Source organism: Rhopalosiphum maidis, chromosome 4, assembly GCF_003676215.2.
Source record: "Rhopalosiphum maidis isolate BTI-1 chromosome 4, ASM367621v3, whole genome shotgun sequence".
Taxonomy (NCBI): Eukaryota; Metazoa; Arthropoda; class Insecta; order Hemiptera; family Aphididae; genus Rhopalosiphum; species Rhopalosiphum maidis.
Window position 1 is genome coordinate 24,891,785 of NC_040880.1, and position 24,744 is coordinate 24,916,528.

Consider the following 24,744-nt stretch of genomic DNA (forward strand, 5'->3'; position numbering starts at 1 on the left):
CGGCTACGGCGCTATCGATGTTTGTTCGGGTCCAGGTCAAACAGCATCCAACAGGTTTTCGTAGTAGGTACGTATCGTGTCGTAGGCGACGTTTGAGCGCGCGCGCGCACACACGCACACAAGCACACACACACACTCAAGTACATTCTCTTCCTCCACCCCGGGCGCCGGAACCACACGAGCGCGCGCACACACACATACGACACCATTATCGAGTGTGTTTGAGGTGGTCGTAGTACATGTGGTGAGGCCCGAGAAAGATGCAGAGACAGAGCAGTGATTGAAAGAGAGGGAGAGATGATAACATACAATATAAGTATTATGTGTGTGTGTGCGTGCGCTCGCTCACCTGTTTGCCGCCGTTCAGTGGTCGTCAAAACGAACTCGTGGAGACGTATTATACACACGTATAAATATTGTACGTACATGGTACATGTTATGACCTCACGGAAAGCCAAAACTAGGCCGCCATCGACGCCGCCGGTTACACGCTGTATATTTTCCTTGTCCCATTTATCAAATAATAATGACAATATGAGTCTTTTATCGATTCAATACAAAGGATCAGCGATTTATTCACATAAAATTTCGCAATAATCTTGTGGATATATACGTGAACTAGTAACGTCGATGGGTAGTGTTCTTTAGATCTTCGCGCCGTTATAATGACCGCTATATGTCTTATTTAGTCGACTACTAATGTAATTTCGTGAACCTCGTAACAGTATGTAAGCACATGTATTGTTGTATCACAGACAATATGTCACATGGTCGAACATAATATACAATGTTTGCACTTTCAAGCGCTGGCGCTACACCACATTCAAGTATAAATATAACTATGTACGTAGGTATAGCATTGGGTTAAAAAAATATATTGTTGATATGATACAGTTCAATTTTCACTACGTGCTTAGTAAAAAATTCCTATTTCTGATTGACAACAAAATAAAGCAAATTTAATGTACCTACTTATTATAAAAATAATAATAACGAAAAACGTAAAACAGTGATTTGGTGTTTATCATCAAAACTTAAAACATACATAACATATTATACTTATTAGTTATTATTATAACAATAAGAGTGTACCTATTTAATCAGTATGATCATATTGGTGGATCGTTAATCTGTCATTAATTTAACTGTATAAGTTATTAAGTTACAAAAAGAAATATGTTGAATTAAAAAAACTCGCAGTATTATATGCTCAGTCTCAAAATCTACAATAACTTGTTAAATAAATACATTTTTTTTTACATATTTCGACCAAACTCAGGTGATTTTTTTCTATAAAGTAATTAAAAAACACGATAAAAACATCTGAATTAATCCAATTTACTAATTTCATTAATACAAGTGCTAAATTTTGTTAATAACAAGTTTGCTAATAATCAGTGTTTATATGCTAGCGATAATTTTCAACCGTTATATTATAGTCGATCACGTTATTTTATACACGTGAAGTATAGTATAATGATTATTTCGGTGGAGTTTTTATATATGATATATCTATATGTTATTACCATTATATACGATTATAACAAATCATGTATACCTACTGCCACCTCTGCCCACGCACGGTTTTGGCGTGCACCCATTTTTCATAACCCCACTCGCGCGACCCGTCACCGTTGTATACGATGTTGCACCGTTAACCCTGGCTAAATTAAACACAAACATTAATAATTACTATATTTCGTCCAATGGACGTTGAATATTGTATTGCAGTATTATAATATCATTATTATAGTATATGCGTACCACCTATACACGTATGAGTATAGAAAATAATAGTAATAATGATAATCGATACGATAAATGTAAGTTTAAATTTGTAACGATAAAACAGTCTTTTCTGTAACACAATGTCAGCTATTTATCTATATTTTCAAGTCGTGGGTAGGTGGATTTGAATTGTATGACCATAACGTATATATATATAATATTTGTACAATTTATGTAAATTTTAAAATAATAAGGCTGCAGAGAAAGCGTTTATACATATTACACATATACACGGATAAATGTATAATAATAATAATTATTATTATTATTATAATATATACACTAACACTATATAGTTAAAAAAAACTCAATCGCCGATTGAGCACATTTTGATATCAACACAGTATGATTATTATGGTGGTCCGCGAGAATAATATTATGATTGCCAACGAGAATATAGCGAGCTATTTGTGGTACTGGATAGGTATAATCAAATAATAATTTATTTACCGCACACGCATTTTGACCATCATCAACAGATGAAAATGATCGTTAACGTGTTTTTATACGAGCTTCTTGAATACAAATTCTATTCCATAGTAGGTACCTACACGATGAAAACAATTAAATAGGTAAATAAAATATTATTATTGATTACAGTTGCATCGTTAAATTCGCGCTTAAAATCAACATAACTAGATTATGAAACCAAAGGCTTACCGATCGATGGTATTATCTATAGTTGAACTATATTGTAAAATTGGCATATTATACAGCAATATTATACTGTTTTTTGTTTAAAGTAATTAGAGGTATTTAATACTAAGTATTTATTAAATAGGTATCACTAGATGGTAAAATACTATATTGATAGTATACTATAATATATTGATGACTGATGTAGTACAATGAGCATCTTACCTTGTCGTACCGCCCCTTCGGTATGTACATTTTCGGTAAATCTGTGACGCGATTCGTGTTATTAAAAAAACGAAGCTTGTAAATCAAACGTACAAGATAATATTACAGTATCATCGGAAAATCGTAGTACTACACTATATACTCATACTACGCGCATTAGTGAAAAAATGGATTGATCGAGAATCAGATGGAAAACGGACGTGAAGAAAATGGCCGAACGTCAACAACAATTTTTTTTATAAAGTATAAATATAACTGAGGAAAAATGTTGTGGTTACAACATTTTATGGTACCTGCAGATAACCAATACGGACGATCTTACAGTAACCGTGGTCGAAGATGCTTCTACCATGGTTATTGTCTATGTACGGTATGATTGCAGTCCGCAGGTAACTGTCTTCATTAAAATTCTTAGTACTTCTGGATAGTTCCCGTCGAAATTATTATCACAATTATTGACTAATACAAATTGGTGTGTTCATCAGTTAAACAGATAGATGATAGATCCATACGTATATATACGTATCTAGTAAGTTATTATGTTACTTATTTTGTATATTATAATATTATATATTTCGCAATTTATATACTTATACAGTTATATGTCTCGAGTAATAATAATAATTTAACGAATAAATCTAGTATTTTTTAATTTATCGACTTTCGTCGTGAGCTGTAATGGCAGCAGTAAATAATATTATAGGTACCTATATAATCTAATAATATCACACGTATATGTGTATTATGACTATTATGCATTATTATTCTATACCGGCATGAATTATACATGACGTAAATAATTCACAGTAGCCGTGCGTTAAAAACGCCACAACTGGGTCTATACCTACATGGATTGGCGTCACGCCGGGTCAGAGTGGAGCAGCTACAAAGCAGCACGTAATACGTACAGTCTCACCGCGTTATGTGTGTCCCCTTTGGTAAATTTTTTTCTATTTTACGTTTTTGAAATAACATTTAGAAAACTAATCACTATACTATATAGTATCGAAATGGTATCAATTATATCATATATGATTAATTGATCATATAAAATTTACATTAGACAAATTTCATATGGGTATAATTTATGTAAATATTTTAAAATTCGAATCCGCCCATAATATCCATTTTCCGTTATGAATAGGAATTTAAATATAATTTTGTACATTTAAAAAGTATGGGTAGGAGGCGGATGTGCACGATAACAAATGCGATGAGACACACTGTATAACTACTATAATATATATCACGTATTATATTATATTATAGGTATACGCAATGCAAGTACGCTGCAGCCTACCCGCGATAACTACCGATGGAATTTTTTTTTATTGCACTGCCGTATAAATTATGGCGCCGCGAGAATTTTTTTAATACTTAACATAATATATATATACGCACATAATATAATACCTACATTATATTTTTACGTCGTTTTATAGTGTTTTGCGCATAATCCGTGTGCGCGCGTTTACTCCGACCATTTTATAATAATAATATCGTATATATAATGGCATTTATTGCATACCTATAACGCTCACCGTATTGCCACTTATAGGTATTATGTATAATAATAATAATAATAATCTATAACACGCGTACACGGTTAACATACATTATATACTTCAATACTTGTAACACACACATATATATACATATATACTTGAACATATCGTCACTCAAAGTGCCTAACTATATGTATACATAAATATATGCATATACGTATTATGTATTATAACTCGAACATTGATTGCAGCTCATAAACATTTCAAGCTTTCCCCCTCACGAAAACCGTCCTCCCGCTCACGGAAATTCATCGGAGGTTTACCTGACCGACGCGGCGCTACAACGGGTTTACGCAAGACAACAATAACAGTGTAATAAAATATGTATTATGAATTATGATGCTATACGTTGTCGCATATACTCACACTAAATGAAATGAGTATTGGAAACGAATGGTGAAACTATACAGGGCGAGTATTTTGACGGAAAACACTCGATTTTTTGGATAATGCTATATAGGTGGAATTCAACTTATCATCTAAGTGTATATTATCTAACTTCATACTTTGTAGGTACATCGTGTGTTATTCCATAAAAAAAATCTTCGTTCACGTAGGTATAGGTACTATTACGTATACATAGGTAACGTCGTTCTCGAATCTGCTGTTATCTTATATGTCAGATTTAACTTTAAAATTATTTTGAATTGTCACGGGTGCACAGAAAGGTCCATGTTTCCATCAATTAAAACTTCAAATTCTAATCCAAGACTTCCATTTTTAATCTATTTGGCATCTTTGCTGTTTGTGCTAAATACGATATTCCTTATTTTGTGTTCAATTTCTTCCAAAGTTATTTGTAATTTACCTTGGACGTTGGTTGGTGTTGGGAACATACCAAGTATAAATGAAGCACAAATAAAATATCCCCGTGTCTTAACATGAGATTTTATTTGACCGGTGTCAGCGTGTTCTCAAGACTAACTAATAAAAATTGCGAATAATAACTTTGGAATAGATTGAGCATAAAAGACATTGTAGCACAAACCAGCATAAATAGAGCACAATCAAAACCCTTAGAGTTTTAACTAGACATTTTAATTGGGCGGTGCCGAGGAGGCGAGGGCCTTCTATAATGTTTAACGTATTAATGAACAATATACGTATTTTGTCCTATGTAAAATAAAACTTTATATACCTACAATCTGAGAACGAATAAACGTCTTTATTTAATATTTCATATTTTCTATGTGTCCATAAAAATCAAAATGTTTAGTATTATAAGAATATGGGTTTAATAAAGACTTTAAGACATGAATCTACTGCTACCATGTTCGGGTATTTCGTGTTGATCATGTAAAATTATACTCCGCGGTGATTGGTCAATTCATGTTATACATCAATTTATAACTCGCGGGTTACCATAAAATTGAAAAAATTCCAATTCAATTGGTATGTTATCACAGCGCTTACGCACTACTACTAAACATATTTTTATCCGTAACCAGACCAAACAGTATACACAATACACATAGATATACTTACCAAACACAGATTACCAAAACTACGAAAACCGACGTATGTTACAAAGTATAATAACAGTAAAATATTGCCTTAATAATTGATACTCTCTTACAGTCGTCTCGTGTCGTGTTATCCAAAAATACATAAATCATTTTAATTTCAGCCTATCTAGTGTATAATAATATAGTTACAGAGACTGTAAATTAATGAGGTGCAATAATGAATAGTACGAAGTATTCTAGTTGTGATAGAGACAATATTATACGAATATATATATATATATCACTTAAATTATACTGGATAGGTAGGAAAATTGATGATTAACGAAAAAAACCGAAATTATTCCGTACAAGTTTTGTTTTAGTTTGTCGCGTGGATAGACGTTCAAGTTGTTTTATTTATACCTGCACACACGAATATGCATTATTATAATTTATATTGATTTTACGCATGCAAATATTTAGAGTAGAAAGTTGTATGCGCTGAACCTTCCGCGAGTTCCCATAGAAAATCCTATTGGCGATTATTTATACTATACTGTTTTTATACGGGCATTATATAGGTATAAATATGTGTGTCGGCGACGACGGTAGCAGTACAATATATTATTATTTTATACGTATTTATACTCATTTGATCGACTATATTATATTATATATTATAATATTGATGGAAACCAATAAAATGTTTTATTCTGCCTTCTTCATATTATACGCATCGTATACAGGGTGATTCATCAAGCATGATCACCCCTATTTTTTCTTTAATATTAAATTATTCAAATTGTGATTTTTGTAACTTTTAAGTTTAGTCAAAAGTCAAAGACTATACTAACAAATTTATAAATTTGAATTCTAATAAAATTATTGCCGCAGCATAATATCTTTGTTATCAAAATTATTTAATACAAAGCACTAATATACATACATGAAATGAGCAGTGAAATACTGTTGAAAATATTATTATATATTATTCTAATTTATAACATTATTATTGCAATACTTGAGAAATATTCGCTATCAGGCTAGGATGGTTAGATACATTTAAATTATGAATATATGTTATTTATAATATAATATATACTTTCTATAATGCACCTACATTATTGTTCTGTTTGTAAAAGATTAAAAATTGAGTCAATTGTTATCTATATACTTAATAGGTTTATTATATAAATGTATTCAGAATTTATAGAAAAGTTTAAGTATAGTCTGATAGTTTTTAATACTTTTCTTAATAAAAATTAATAAATTTCGCGATTTCCAATCATGCAGTGACATGGCAAAACGGCATTTAATAAATACATGCATATTTCTCAGAAAATTTTTATTAAAATTGATTTATCTATAATACGCGAGAACTAATAAATTTTACAACTAGACAGTAGAAACTAGAAAGTAAAGATGAGTTCTAGGATTATCTCTACGGCTCTTCCTATGTATAAGCACGAGGTAACAGGTAAGAATTAAAATATCTAATATAATACTAATATGAAAGTATTAATAATAAATATACCAAACTGAAATTTTAACTAGTTTGTATGTAAGTACCTATTATACTTAAGATATAAATTGAAATCAAGTAATATAGGCATACGTATATAATATGTATATACAATCAGTATTATATTATAGCTAGTACTATATTTTCATTCAAACCTTAGGACGTATTTTTTTTTAGAATGATGAGGTAAGTTCACACAGAATACTAATGTATCAATGACTTTTATCGGTATAACTATTGTTATTATAAATTATAATTTTTATTTGATCATAAAAATAATTTTAATATTTTTTTATAAAAGACAAAAAACTAAAAAAAATCGTTTTTGAAACGATAAAAATATTTAAATTTACAGTATACATAAAAAAATTTGCTTAAAAAATATGGGCCTCATTTGCAACTATCATAATAACTAAAAATTCGATGTAGATGTGTTTATATTTTTTAATTGAAATAAAAATAGGTACTTATCATTAAATATTATTACCACTTTAATCGGAGATTTATTATTATTAACCTTTTGATAAAATAAGAATTGTCTGAACTCCATTATTTGTGAATTTTGATAAGAATAACTTAACAATGATAGTTATTATTTGTTTTTATTATTACTATATTAAAGGTATTATTAGCAAAAATATTTATTGTACCTATATATTAAAACCAAAATCGAAAATATAAAAATAGATATCAAGCGCTATCTGTCGGTTTTATGTATATACTAATATGTATAAAGAAATCTCCGCTTGAATGCAGCACTAAACAACAGTGAATAATCATGTAAATAGAGCGCGCCACAACTCCGTGCAAGAAACGTACCTAATGATTGTTAAAAAATGTGCAAACAATGAACACGAAATAACACTTTTTTCGCACTGTAAAGAATAAATTATAAAATCTTGGAAAACTTGAGTTGGGTACCGTGATAGTTAATCGTGTAAAATACACACGAGTTGGGTTCACGGTAATATTTTATTTTAATTACACAACTCAAGTTGAATTGGTACATCATAAACGATTAACGGAATAACCGGACAGTGGGTTTTAGATTTCTTCTTTAATTTAAACTATATTGTAAATAAACTATTAACGGTAAAAAGAATAAAACAAAACATTTAAAGCTAATTTTATAATAATTGTATATATACAAAAAGATAAAAAGAAAAAAATGCTAATTGAATAATAATTTTATATTTTAATATTTTTTATATCAGCTAACTGTTACATTTATGTGACAAAAAAAAAATAAATTATGGATGACTTTCTATCCAACTCCCACGTGGTGTCTTCTGCGGGTAAGGCTAATATAGGCTGGACTCAACTCATCATGTACCTCGATAAAATATGTCCGGACTTAATTCATGCTATTTTTGAAATTTGGGACCAAACTCGAGGTTATCCAAAATCTTTGTACCTAGTTATGAAGTTAATTATAAAAACCCAATATATTATATAATAACAATTTTTTTTCTAAAATTATACATTTAAGATTAAAATGCGTACCTATAACGATAATTTATTTAAAAAAGGTATAAGTATTTTATTTGAACATTTTTTTATTGTTTCATGAAATGTGAGTATATTAAAATTAAACTTTATTTTTACATCATCATCCGTTTTTATGATGGAAGTATCAAAAAGTTTAAGTTATAATCTGTCATCATATAAGTATTAATGCATTTAAAAGTTAATCAACACCTAAACACGTAGACCCCTTGCCTATAGCCTTTAGGGCTTCTGCAAACAAATAAAACTGGAAGAAAATTTTATAATTAATGCTGTTGAAATTTATTGCTTACCGTACTTAATATTATTAATCATGTAGATGTAGGTATAGTGGTAACTGCAGGTAAGTTAATTTGGTATGTACGAACGCACAAATTATATGTCTTTAATATTATCCAAAATATACATTGTAACATTATTATAACGTTTAAAATATGTACATATAGTTACTACAAATTGAATTTTATTTGAAAAATATAATAAATTAGTTTGGATTATATCTTATAAAGTTATAAGACCATTGACGAAGAAATCATGTTTTAATTTGTATAATACGGCGAAAGTTATAATACGTATAATATAATATAGGTACCTATTGTGTTCATTTGTTGAAACACTACAGATGTGCAACTCTATACAGTGCAGGCGTTATTTTCTGGATGCGAGGGAGTGTATTTTCATTTTTCACAACATAGATAGTCTTTATATAGTTTATAGATTTTTTATTAAAATTAGTCGAAATTATCGTTAGTGGTGTACGAAATTTTATAGATTTTTAATGTAGTGAAGTTTTATTTTTTTTCGAATGATATATATAAGTAAAACAATAGATTTTTCAATTTATGTAAACATATTGTAATACGTTTTTAAAACAATCGAATTCGAATATAATATAAACGTTATGGTGCTGCTGCTGAGATCGTTTCAGTCGTTTAACCACACGGTCGCCGCGTTCCTGCAGTGACCAAAATCATGGGTTTTGCGATTCTTCAGACGGGACGCTTATACGGTACTATATTATATAGTCTGTACCTATACCATATACTAGAATTATACATGTGTGGTGTACCTATTTTCACGTCACGCGCGAATACCAGGGCACATGGATGTTGTTACGATACATAGCTGTTTATATAATAATAATGTACACTTGGGTACATTATACGGGTTATAATTGCGGGTTAACGCGGGTCCTTGGGTTCGACACACCGAACACACACTGCAGCAACAACCGTACATCTAACCCACACGGAGATTCGTACGAATGATAAATACGCAAAAAATATAACATATGATGCGTCCTGCGTAGCACATCACAATGTAATATATATCGTGCACAAAATAATATAAAAGAGGAGCGACTCGCGAGTGTGTATATAATATAATGTTATATAATAACATACGTATAATAACGAAAAATGAAAAAAAACCGTATATTCGGTCAGATTTATAATCATAGGGTCGGCCGCCTCGACGTAAATGGCTAACGCACAGAAATATATATACTGCAGCAGTACCTTACTAGGGCATAATATATTACATTATTATATATATGGTTTTTATTATTTTTGTATCCATCCCGCCGCCGTCATCGGGGCGGAGGCGAAGATCACGACGACGGTCGGATTTACTTTTGGCAATAATTTTATCGTCTCATTTAATACATAATATATATATTATATGGTTGAAAATAATAATGTGTTTTCGCGCTGTATAGTGTATACCTAAGTAGATCTTAGTCCCGAGCCGTTTCCTATTTAATATTTGCAAACATCAGGCAAAAGGTGACGTTGGGGGCTGATTTTGTTAAAAAACTGTTAATAAAATATATATTTATTAATTTTACTGTATTATTGTACAGTATATAGCGATGAGGTTAGGAAATGATAAGTATTTTTAGTTACTATGACATTTATGTTTCTGGTGGGTTACTATATAGAATGGTCTGATAGTAGCTAGTAGTATTATACCATACGTCCATACAATTTATTTTTTGTTAGTATAAATAGTATAATTATTGAAGGTTGTGAAAATTATAAAAATATGAATTGACTAATTTAATTATATTATATTAAAATTTGGTGTACATATACATACTAATAAAATCAAATTATAATATAATATACAGATTTGTCGACATTGTGGGATGTTAATTCCATGTATAAGAAAAAACGCACTTTATCGACTTCTATATACTATCATAATAAAAAGAAATATGTAGAACTTAACCGTTTCAAAATATTTATACAATTTGATAGATCATCAATTATTGCACTTAAAAGGTCAGCTTAAAACACATCCTATAATATTTTTGGAGGGTACCTATAGACCTATACCTTAAAGACTTAGGTATTATACGAATGCTACTACAACAACTACAACAAATGAAAATTGCGGTTTATGAGAAAACAATGATCTCGAACAAATTATACTAACACCTACAATATAACATTTTATAATGTCATATTATTATATAAGTAGTCTGGTACTCACCCACGGAGCAGCGCAATCGGCGCCTGACGACAGCGGCTGAAAAGCCGGCACGCATCTGAAAGTCATGTCAATCTCGTCGACGGCACGGCAATAGCTGCAGGTGGTGGTGGTGGGGATGTTTCGTGTTCGACTTTCGGTCACAAGTTACCTGCGAGAAAAAATTAAAATATTAAAATAATATTTAGCCACTCTGCGACTATATACGTATATGAGCGCATGTCGTTAAGTCGAAAACCCCGTAATTACGGTCGTCGTATATATGCGGTTGTATAGTACGCATGATATTATATATACATGTCTATATATATATATGTTGTGGGCATATATAGGTATAACGACCGTGCAACAACGACCGTGATGTAAGTACACGATATTATTATGATATACATATTATAATATAACATAGCATCACTATACATCGTATAGTATAATGCGGCCAGCGACGGTATTTAACGCGGCGATAATAATAATTAGCGTGTAAGAAAAACATATTTATATTATATAGGTACGTATAGGTGGAGGTACCTATACATGAAAATATCTACGGTACATAATTTGGGTACGAAAAACGTAATAATTATTTAAGAATATAATATAATATACGAATTTTACTCGAATCTCGAAATTACGATCGTTTTCACGACGCGGTAATTATTATTATTGTGAATTGTAATATTATATTTATTATAATACATTATACACCAAAGCACAGATAATCTTGCGTTACGATACACTTTAGAAGTGTGTGTGTGTTAAAACCCTCTACGGGTAACCATTATACCTATAATATAATGTATCGTCGTCATTTATAATACATATTATATGTAGAAGTTAATTAACGACTAATAAAATAATCGGGGTGGACGAGCGTATAACAACAATTTAGTTATTATTATTATCGAGATGAGAAGTAAGAGATATAGATACCGCAGAGGACATTATATTATAATATATAATATTTACGGGAATATACAGCATTTATAGATACTCAATGTATCTATAATAGTATATACTAAGCCACGATTGTAGCTTTTTTCAAACATTTTACACGAAAATTGATAAATTGTGTCTACATAATAATAATTATAATATGCTAGCTTATATTATTATTGTATTTAAAAAAATGTTGCATAATTCGCGTTGTTTCATTGTTTACAATGTTATACTATATTGTATAGATCAATAAATCATTAGATCAGCATATATAAGATCGAATCAATAAAACAAAATTAAAAAATAATTTATTAAGTACACCCCAATATCATATAATAATATATACTAGCTATATACACTGCAGTAAAATAATTAAATAAAGATTTTGTTATGATTAATTGAAATATATTTCAATACTTACTACGTACTACTCGTATATGCATAGACGTATATAAAATATATTAATCAAAATTTTACAGTACGGTGTTTTTTAAAATCATTTTTTTTTTTATAATAATTATTATTACCGATGAGTTTACGTACTTATAAGGAATACCTAAAGAAGTAACAAACAATAATTGGCGATATTATGTTATTTTGTTAATTAAATTTAAGTAGGAATACTTTAATATTTTTTATTAAGAAACTCATCATATTTTGTTATGTAAGTAACTGTAACGTTCTTATAAGTTATAAGTTATTTATGCCATTTCTGATCATCTTATAATGGAAATACTGATACGTTAACGCGAAGCTGAGCGAAAAACACGCCGGGCACGCGTATTCATCGCGCAGCAGGTATTATACGCGTATAATATTGGTAATTTATAATTTAAAATACGGTTTCCGTCGATTCGTTTATTGCTTATATATGAAGTGTTTTTTTTCTTTCCTTCCTTCTCCCCATTTTTTTTTTTTTTTTTTTTTGTAATTAACGGGCGTACGTGCGCTCGGCACCGAATTACGCGCGCGCGTGATGTCGGGGGCTGGACCGAATATACACATATTATAGGTATATCATAGTATGTATATACAATACGTATGCCTGTAATAATAAATCGGCCACATACGAAAGGACAGGACGTGTACCTATTATAATATTATATTATACACGCGGGACGCGGCAAAACGAGGAATATTTATAATTGCTTGTTACACACACACTCACTCGAGCATTTCTGGAATTCAGTTCTCCGGTAGCCCCGGCCGCGGCGATCGTAATAATAATAATAATAATGATAATTTTTTTTCTCTCAATACAAGAGTTATTATTTTTACTTTTCCGTCCGTCTGTATATTGGTCTCTACGTCTGCACTGCAGGTATATAATACGGACATTTTCGGTGGACCGTCCGCATTCCAAAAGGAGAAAAAAAATATCAAACAGGTAGGTATATAATATTATTATTATTATTACAGTTTTAATAACGCGCTGTGTTCGAAATTAATGCAGCGCGGGTATATCGACGATATTTAGTGTTGAGCGTTTGGCGTTTGTTCCCGAAGAGAATCGTTCGAAACAATCAAACGCTATATTGTATTTTTTTCTTCTACCCTACCCGCCCGTATACGTACAGGCGTAGTTCACTAAGTATAAAACGCGTCTCGTGTTATAATAGTATTCAAGGCGCTTGTGTATGGTGCGCGGCGGCACCGAAACGATATCATTATTTTTTTTTTCCAAAGTTCCTAACGAATTGAAACGACGCCCGTTACTATGTAAGTATGTATTTTTTTCACCAGTCGGCAATAAAACGGAAATTATATACATTAAATCATAACGCTCGCACGCGTTTCCGACGTCTACAAATAACTAATAAGTACTGTATATTGTGATACATATAGATGTATAAAATCGTCGGATTCGTCGTAGTTGCCGTTGGTTTTTACGGGTGGTACCTATATAATATTATGATACCACTATTATATCAGTGTGTATAACAATTCGTACAATATCATTATAAATTTCAAGTTTAACGGTACAGCAAACGAAATGTCGTAACGGCGTATACGGTATACGTATATTCATTGGCGCAAATCGGTGCAAGGGTGCTAATAAGGGTGCTTAGATCTCATGAATTTGAGTAATTTAACACTTCGAATCTTGCGATTATCTTAAAATAATAATAATTAAAAATCATAAACACGTACCACAATATAGGAATAGACTGTTGGACTTGTAAATTATCATTTATCCATGTATCGAAAGAGATGATGTTGTCCTTAATAATGATACTATTTTAAATAAATATGCTAAAAACAAGCGTACATTTTCAATGAGTGGCTAGTATGTTTATTAATCATTATTATATTACTTACTATTAAATATATAAATGAATTGTTTCGTGTAGGATGTTAACTTAATATAATTGATTTAAATACATTATTATAATAAACTTAGTTTTATTAATTAATACTAGTTATATCAAATGTTATGTAGAGACGTTATATACTATACGGTCTTTGAAAGTGATGGTGAGAGTCTGTTTCCTCTAAAATGTGTTTGGTACTTAAGTCCCTCTAAATATTTTAGGGTTATTTGCGCCTATTCTCTCCCGAACAAACTTATCTTTCGCTCATAATATTAGTATTACTTATTTAGTCTCTATTAGATAACTACCCGGTCTACTATAATAGGTCCGTCGTGCATAGCGCGTCTGCTCTCACGATACGCCTGGAACTGACCTGAAATCCGTGGAAAGAGGACGACGAAACGAAAAAACACATACACAAAGCGCGTACCTGAGGTAAAATATATATATATATATTTAGTGTGTCTCTAAAAATACTAATAATTAGCACCCTAGCGCCTAGGTACAGGTAAATACGGGTAACTATATGTTCGCGTATATATCGTTGTGTCGGGTACGCCCATACGGTCGAGCGGTCGTGGGGGAGGCGGACGATTTACAATACACATAGGCCAGAGGAGTGCACTGCAGACGAGTGCGTATATCGCGAGCCGATCAAAACCGCGCGCCCAGCCAAGCCCTATAATAATAATTATTGCGCGAGCGTACTCACGGCGGTGTGTATACTGTTATCGGCGTCGGACCATCTCTAATTCTTATAATCATTTAACGCGGCGGCGACGAACGACCTCAATATAAATCGCCCGATCCGTCCCATACATTATATTATTATGTTTGTACAGGGTGATTCACCCTGAGCATGTTCACACCTGTTTATCAATTTGAAAATGAATTTATTCAATTTATGACTTGGCATTTTTAAATATATATCTAAAGACCATATTTTTGAGTTCATAGGATGTCTTGTTCTATTAGAGGAGTCGTGTAGTTCCGTGATGGCGATACAAACTTCTGTTTTTCAAACAAAAACCCTTCTTTTTTGTGTAAATTATTTAGTGAATAATTGTGAATAATAGTGAATAATTTAATGTAAGAACTCATTATAATTTTTATGCTAAGAATAATTATCCTTAAAAAAGGTTTTATAAAAACATATAAATCAGATGTAATATTGGATCTAGTGTTTATCATATCAATTGGACCACTTTTACAAATTATAAATGTTGGTAGATTAATATAATACTCTTTATTATTGTGTACTTTAAAAAATTTCAAGAATTCGAAAAAATGTTCTTGTTTAAGTATCTATATTTTAAAATTCTTAAAATTCCAAAAATCAGATTTTGAATAACTGCATTATTGAAAAAGAAAAAGTAGGTGTGCATGCTTGATGAATCATCCTATATAATATCTGTTATATTCAATCTGGTCTTCGTCATACTACAGGTGTTTCGCATCGAACCGTATAAACGCGAGCGTGCGCGCACGCATACACACACACACACACACACACGATATTCTCACTAAATGTATAATTTAATGTATATAAGAGTCAGTCGCGTATATCAGTATATGTATATGAGACGTATGGTGGTAGGTAACGACGCTTATGACTTTTTAATGATTGTTTTGCCCGAAAACGTAATAACAATATAATATATAATAAACAATACTATAACAATAATAACACGGTGTTGCGACGAGCCACTCTATCAGTGTACACTGCGACGTACCTACATACAGCTGCAGCATGCTTGCGCGTTACAAACGAGAAACAAAAGTAAAAGAGAAATTATATAAATCGTTTGTCAGGGACGTATACATATATATAATACATAATATAGTTGGTGTCTAACTTGTACCCAGGTTTTAAGTCTATATCTATATAGGTAGGTACCTACATAATATAAAAATAGGTACATGTCTAGTCGCGCGCGTATACCTACATGTCCGTACAATTATACTTTAATATACATTATACACTTTATATATATATATATATATATATATAACTACGTACATCTGGCCATTTAATAGAATGTAATTTTACGCGATCTATGGCACTATTTTATTTTATTTTTCATAAGAGTACGATTAGAGTAACCCAGGCTATATTACAGTCTATTCGCATCAGATGCGTAGATGAAACCACTCGGCTGGGAAAATAAAAATATACAAAATAATAATATTTATGGTGACTACGACACTCGCCCGTTTGAGAATATTATTGTTGTAGTGAATTTGTTTTGATTCCAGGTCTTCAATGTTAACACGGTTGTTGGTTTTCTTTTTTTCATGTATTGAATTAAATAAACAAAATACGGCTCGTTAGTAAGTAGGTATATTATACGTAATATTTTACATTTACACGTGCAGTATACGGATCGGCCGTTATCGTTATAAGAATATAAGCGAAAATTACGTAGTTTTATTTATTACGAGAGATTTACTTGAGACACAATACTCCATTATAGCATAACGTAGAGAACATTGTCATTATGTTTTATAACAAAGCATGGACGTATTATTATTATTATTGGTACCAATAATATAAATGCAGTTAATAGTTCATTTTTTTCTAAATAAGTGAATAGTATACTTTTTGAAAGTTTTATATTGATATTATTGCAAAATCTTAGTTTATTTATATATTGTTTACATTGAAAAATATATAAACATAATATACCTACTCCAATACTCTGATATTAAGAACTATAAGAAGGGCGAGAATACCCATGAATATATCTATTTTTTGTGACAAAAAAAATAAAAAGGTATAAATAAGTAGCCACAGATTTAAAGGTATAATATTTAGGAATAGATTTAAATTAAGTACATGAGTTATTGGATGTAAGTGTATTAAATTGAAAAAAAATATAAATTATGTTTGTTTAAAAATGTATAGAATCACATATAAAACAAAATAAGCTAAAAACTTGTTTTGTTTTATTTCTATACTATTTTCATAGTATTTTATATACATCATGACATCATGTAGGTTAGTAATTATGCAAATGAACCCATTCACTATAAATACATATTCAGTTTGCTTATAGTCATTTTTAATTTACTATAATTTAAAATATAAGTTTAGTGAACTATATAATAATTGTACTAATTATATTATACCTATATCCATAAATACTATTAATGATTAATGGGTAAATTTAACTAGAAATAATGTACTGAGATTAATTAAAAACCAAATTTTGTAATGTAGATAATTTTCATAATTCTTCAAAAATTTAAAAATAAAGCTTAAGTTATTATAATCTTGAATATGTCTATATACAAAAAACATGACAATTCACATTATAATAAAGCATACTCATCATAAGCCCTATTTATATGCGTCTACTATAATTTAATATCGTGAGATAATTGTAACTTCATTACCTCATTCAACGGGTACTTAACAGCAAATAACAAAAGAAAAAAAATATTATCAGGTTAGGTTATACTAACACTGAAACATACATAATATAGTAAAATTATATACGAAATTAATCCAGTTATAACACTTTAAGTTTTTTAACAATTTTAACCTATTTTAGTAGTCGTGTATCAAACATGTATTTGTAATAAAAATCTATAAAAATGTATAATATAAACATTTAAATCATTTTATTAATTACATCTTGTGGTGTGGGTAGTTAACAAAAATTACAAAATCAATAAATATTCAATAGGTATAAATAAGTATAGTCGATAGTATATACTATGTACGCATTGTAATATTTGCTTTAAGTGTTTGAGCTAGTATGGTTTTCAAACTTATTTTCCTCACGGCGTATTACTATATATAGCTAAATACTAAAAGTTGCGGAACATTATCAAAATTTGAATTGGGTAAATATTGAAATTATTATAATATGACGTAAGGAAAAATATATATTTTGTGTGGTAGTTTATAGGTTATATGAGTTTCAATGAATATAAAATATAGTATAAGTATAGGATATGATATATAGATAGGTACCTAATAGTAGATTCTATGAAACACTAATCACGTTATTCGTAATTGCCACCGTGGTAATTTACAATTTAATGAACTGAATAGTAAAGAACCTGTCTACGGAATAATAAAATATACCAGAGTTTTACACGATATTATATTTAAAATATGTTTTGTGTACTAATCGAAGTCAAGTGTATTTTTAATGGTCATATCATCGTGTTATCATACGAATAATTTTATTTTATTCACTATTACCTTGCCTTTACAATCCAATATTAAACCACCGAACTAGGTACCTGCCTAATAGAAATCAATAAACAATAATGATACCCCATTGATCATCATCCAACAATTTATTTATTTGTATGAGTACAATAAATCGTGACACATTTTATCGCGCGATAAAGTTCCCACGCGCCGCCAAATGCGTGGTAGCCGCGGCACATTACATACTACCTGTATGTAATTCTGTGTTCGTTACTCTCAATCAACCGAATTGGTCGCCTCCGACCTGTCGATATAATGACACATTTTTCTTTTATTACATACACCCCTTGCACGTACACAACATGCCCGTCGTAATGCATATAAAACCGAGGAGCTGACACGCGATGTGTATTATCATTTCGTCCTGTTATTTTGACTTGACTGCGGACCGGTGGCATTATTAAATAATCACACCGCCAGCCTCAATATTATATATATATATATATATATATATATATATATATATATATATATAATACGTGTGTCTGTGCGTTTGTCATTGCTTCTGTTCGTCTACATAGGAACATGTGATACTGCAACCTTGTGAAATGATAATACGGCAGCAATAAAAGACGAAAAGAAATTACTCGTAATTACACACGCGCTCACCAAGTATACAAAAGAAAATATATAGGTGCCTGTACCTCGTACCTTTTTAATATACGAGAATCTATGTACAACTGTTGTATATTTATCTACAGGTAAGTTCGATTCTGCCCTTTCTCGTTATCAAGTGAAAATCATATAGGTACACCACACAATTACCATAGATTCCTACCCGTAGAACTGAAATATCATATTATACGTATATAATATGTACTATATAGTACCTAGGTACCTAATCAAAAAACAATATATTTTGTAAATTATAATGTTTATTATTCGTTAAAGATTGATTTTTATCCGTTTCTGTTATGATTTTAAGAAAATATAAACAAACAGGAAAGTAACATAATAACAATACAGTATATAAATATGTTATAATATAATCTCAGCTCATCTCTTTTTATTTTATAAAATATATATATGTAGGTCTTGTCAACAAAACTTATCATCATACGAGTGATGAATTTTTATATATATATATGTACAATATTCAGTCTGCATAGGGATATGACAATGATAATAGCATGTTTATTATTGTGTATGATCGAAAGCGATTGTAAGACATTTTTTTAAATGAATTTTTTATAGCAACCGGTTTCGAAAGTTAACAAATATATTAACATAATATTATGCTTAGCATATTGGAATACCTACCGCAAACATAATTTGATTGATTTTCACTGAAACTATTCAATAAAAATAAACCCTATTCATAATATTGAATTTACGTGTAGGTCGTATGCGGGTCTTGTTTGATAATTTATTAATCAGAGGTATAACCTATAGGTATTACAATGACAGTATAATTAAAAACAATAAACAATATAAAGAAAAAGTGAAAATAATAAAATAGTAAGAATCCAGGCTCTCACAAAGTAGAATGTATGGTTTTATAATTTTATCTTATTTATTACGATTTAATTACTATTTTATTATGCATTATTTTCAATTATAGGTATAATACTCAACTTCTGTTGAGATTATTCTGAAAGTAATTAAAATCTAATGAATTAGTATATATATATATATAGATGTATATTAAGTTCATAATGTGATCTACATATTATATTACATATTAGGTAAGATCTCGAAATATAAATTACCGTGTAGGTAGGTATAATATCATAAAATAATAATAACTTGTCTAAAATATAAATTAAGTGTAGTATATAGGTAGCCTATGCTGCCTAATGTGAGGAATATTAGGTGCAATTGTATTATTTTATATTTACTAGTAGTCTTATAGTTATAAGAATTTTTATCATTGATCAACATATAATATTTATGTCTAACAGCTAATATATATATATCTGTACCTAATATATTGTTATGTTTTGTAAATTATTATGCGTTTTATCACGATATTATTTTTCAAGTATGTTAGTCGTCTTATTTTTAAGAATTCACAATGCAATTATTATAATAGTAGTTGTTATTAAAAATGTTTTGTTTTAATTTATAAATTATAATTTATTTCAACTTTTATAATTATAGATACAATTCTGAGAATAGTTAGTTTAATCCTACGTTTCTATAATTTAATACCTATTATATATTATACAGTATAATATACAGTCTATGTAATTTTATCATACTTAACATACGTACATGTATAAAGTACTTAACTTACTATACCTACAAGGAAATACAAAAAAGCTTATATACTTATACCTACATTACCCATATAATGAAATTAATAATGTAATAATTTAAATAAAAAATAACAGCTTTATAAAGTCTATATTATAATTTAAAATTTGAAAAATAAATAATTATATTTGTAGTACTATTTTAAATAGTTTTTAAATGAATTAATGATAGAATAAAAATAATTATTTTTAGTTTTTTTTTGCTTTTTAAATAAATTATCTTTATAGTATATATATATTATATTTTGCACTTAATGTATGCAATGATGTATTTCTGCAGAGCTTTGGATATTATTATGAAAAAATTTTTAGATTTTTAGACTTTAAAATTATAAATTTAGAATTACCAAATGAGTGATTTGAATTTATAGTATACTTAGGAAAATAATTTATGATATAGTATAGGTATTATTCACATAATTATAAGTTTAAATTATTTAATAATAAAATAACAAAAGTATAAAAAAAAATTAATGAGATGTTTAAAATGTAAGCCTATTAATACTTAGTAAAATATATAGTTACATAATTTAATTTAATGAAAACAGAAAAATTATTATAAAATAATTTCGTGAAAATTCGATTGAAATGGGACTACGTATAGAGGAGGTTATATCTACCTACTAAAAATAAATTTACAAAAGTATCGATTTCATAAAGATATTATGCCTTATAAAATAAAATAAACGATGATGTATCATAATATAATGTATTATACGCATAATTATATGACACATAAAACAACCGCTTAATATGTATATTTTATTCAACATCGCAGAAAACAATAATGCATTCAAGTTGTAGGTACCTAAGGCGAATCTCCAAAGGGTTAAGTATCCGGAGGATTCGGCCTCGAGGCGCGAACGTTCGGCGACCTTAGCCGGAAGCTGTTGTAAAGTACATGGTATATATAGTATTATTGACAACCACGGTTATAATAACGCCGTATCAAAGCCTAATACATCAAAACATCCGTTTATAACGCGTGATGAATATAAAATAGGTATATTATTAATAGGTATAATACCGAATAGTGATGCGATTTCGTACTTTACCATTTATTTACGTATCCACTGTATATATATAGGCGATCACGCGTGCAGAACGTAGTGAATCACGTGTTCGGGGGCGCACTATAAATACAAACCGATAGAACTATTGACAAGTATATTATATTATATACTCATATTATCGCGGTGTAACAGGAATAATTACGAAAATCTCGACGGGATTCCGCACTGTATATACCAATGCACGTTCACACGCACACACACATCGGCGAAATATTTTCGTTGCGTTAGAGTCGCGATGACGGTTGAAACGAAGTCATCTCGGCAATATTCCCGAGGGTAGCGCCCAAGGGTGGCTGTTGCGGCGGCGGGTCCGGGCGCGAATGAGTGTGATATTATACGCGCGCACTGCAGCGAACGTTATAACCGTGAGCGTAGCCGCGTGCGACGAGCGGCAGCAGCGACAGAACACAGCGCGCGATAATATAATAAATATTATTATTGTATCGAGATATATCGGTGTATCGTGCGGTTCGCCCGGAAACGTGGCCCGTAGCGATAACACAGAGCGAGCGGGCGAGTGTGTGCGTGTGTGCGTGCGCGCGTGTGTGTTTACGCGGTTGTTCGGTGGCGCGTATAGGTGGCCGACTGACGGTCAGGCACCACCGCCGCGGTGCCGGTGCCCGCGGCTCGTAGCCACTACACGACCGCGCCGGGGCCACGGGCCCGTCATTGGTCGGCCGGCCGCGGCGCCCACACCTCATTGGTCCCCCCCGGACCGGTTGCGCGTCCGATTATCAACGGTACCCGTCGTCGACGACCGTCTCTCGCGCCGCGCCGTCCGTACCATATTACTGTGTTATGGTACCACGACGACGGCAATATTGTATATTATAATATATTGTACGCATATCGTGGAATATTATAATATTGTATGTACTCGCCGCGCGTTTATTATGACTTACAATACGCTGTTATTTTTATAGGTTAGTACCTGCACACGGGTTAGGTACTACTCGGTCGTTATTATAATATTATTACTTTAATACACCGTGCACGATGTGAGTATAATATATACGCGCCGATTTATTATGCTTTATTCCTTCGCGAGAGAAACTCACTATATATTATGGAACATACTACGTAATGCAACAAACGAATTCGCCAATAATATTAATAATGACTTCTTGTACAGCATATTGTCCTGCTCGCTCCCGCCACCGACGCGCGCGCAACGCGCAGTCCGTCGACCGCGCGCCGTGCCAAACACAGTCGTCCGTATAGCATGATATTATATATTAATATAGATATGCGTACAATGACGGCGCAGGCACGACGCCTTTGCACGTCATACATGTATAATGGTATTATTGTACGATAAAATATGAGACTTCACCGTCGGCCAAGCAGCCGGACGTCCGCGATAGTTGCAGCAGAAAAACTACATATACTGCAGGTCGTAACGGTCGTTCGTTCGTATTTATAGATCATCTATAAAATATAATATACCATAGATGTTATCTGTTCTGAATTACAGTCGAGTCGCGATAATTTGAAGTTGAAGGCAGATAAAAATTCACTTCGAAATATTATCTGACTCGAATTTATATAAATTATAATATATAATTTATATTTCTAGAGTAATAAAAAAACAATTCGAGTTGTCAAGTTTTTTGAGTTATTGCGACTCGGCTAGTCGACTGTATATATATATATATATATATATATAGATCGTTTTCGTATTAATTTCGTATATAGTCAATTAAAATATGGTTTATAATAATATTAAATATAATACGTACACGTAGGTACCTTTATATAAAATTATAAACTTTAATTGTACTGAAAAAAGTTAATTTTAAAAAGAAATGATTATTTATTTATATAGAATAACTCTACAATTATATATAGGCAAACTGCAGTACAATAGAAAAAAAATCATTATAATACAATATGAGATTGTAATGCGTATTGCATATTATAATAACAACAATTGATAAAAATAAACGAATAAAATAAAATATAATAATAATTAGAAACTATAATGTTAATATTTTTAATGTCACCTTGGTTTCGGTTAGATAGAGGTACGATGAAAATTCAAAATTGTTAAACTCGATTTAATACAGGTTATATTGTATTTATTATATTTATAATAATATTCTTTTGAGTAGTGATTTAAGCCCGTAAATAGGTATAATAATGATGTGACGAAATATAATACAATGTATAAATAGTATAAACCGTAAACGTGTAGTAAATATATATATTATATATTGTTGAGAATGAAGGAAAAATGGAAAAAAGATAAGAAATATCTTCATTAAATGTTAAGCTATAAATAGCTTATTGTTATTAACACCATACTATGTAGACATTTGAACTTTTATGTTCGGATTTTTGTTTGTTTGCAAAACAGCTTGACAATAGAAAACATTGTTCTTCGTAAGTTGTTCTTATAGGAATTAGACACCATCGAAAAAATCATATTTTTTTTTTATAACTGTTTCAAGTTATAATTTTTACAAAGATTATCAAAATTATTTTAAAAATATTTTGAGGTTGAATATTCATAATATTGTAATTTTAAAAACTAAAATTTGAATATCTCGTATACAATAATATTTCTCATTAATGGTTTTTACAATAATAAATATTACTTGACTTATTAAATGAGAAATAATACAATATTCCTATGTTATATATAGGTATAGCGTTTTTAATTATTTTGTTGTTATTAAAAAATATTAATCTTGGGTAAAACATTATTTTTTTTTTAAATTTCGTATAATTATTTTGTATACACAATGACAATTATCAATGTTAAAA

General features: G+C 30.3%; 1 protein-coding gene across 4 annotated transcripts in view; it reads right to left on the reverse strand.

Annotated features, from left to right (window-relative positions):
* Positions 1 to 24,744, reverse strand: part of LOC113552287 (transcription factor AP-2-epsilon) — a 165,371-nt gene that overhangs the window by 64,856 nt on the left and 75,771 nt on the right. For 2 of the 4 annotated variants that reach the window (XM_026955108.1, XM_026955117.1), the window contains exon 3: positions 11,181 to 11,328. In XM_026955108.1, the coding sequence (XP_026810909.1) occupies positions 11,181 to 11,246 (66 nt within the window). In that variant the 5' untranslated portion in view covers positions 11,247 to 11,328. Of the gene's footprint in view, positions 1 to 11,180; positions 11,329 to 21,955; positions 22,551 to 24,744 lie in introns of those variants that run through there. The other 2 variants (XM_026955100.1, XM_026955125.1) reach the window with 2 other exon arrangements.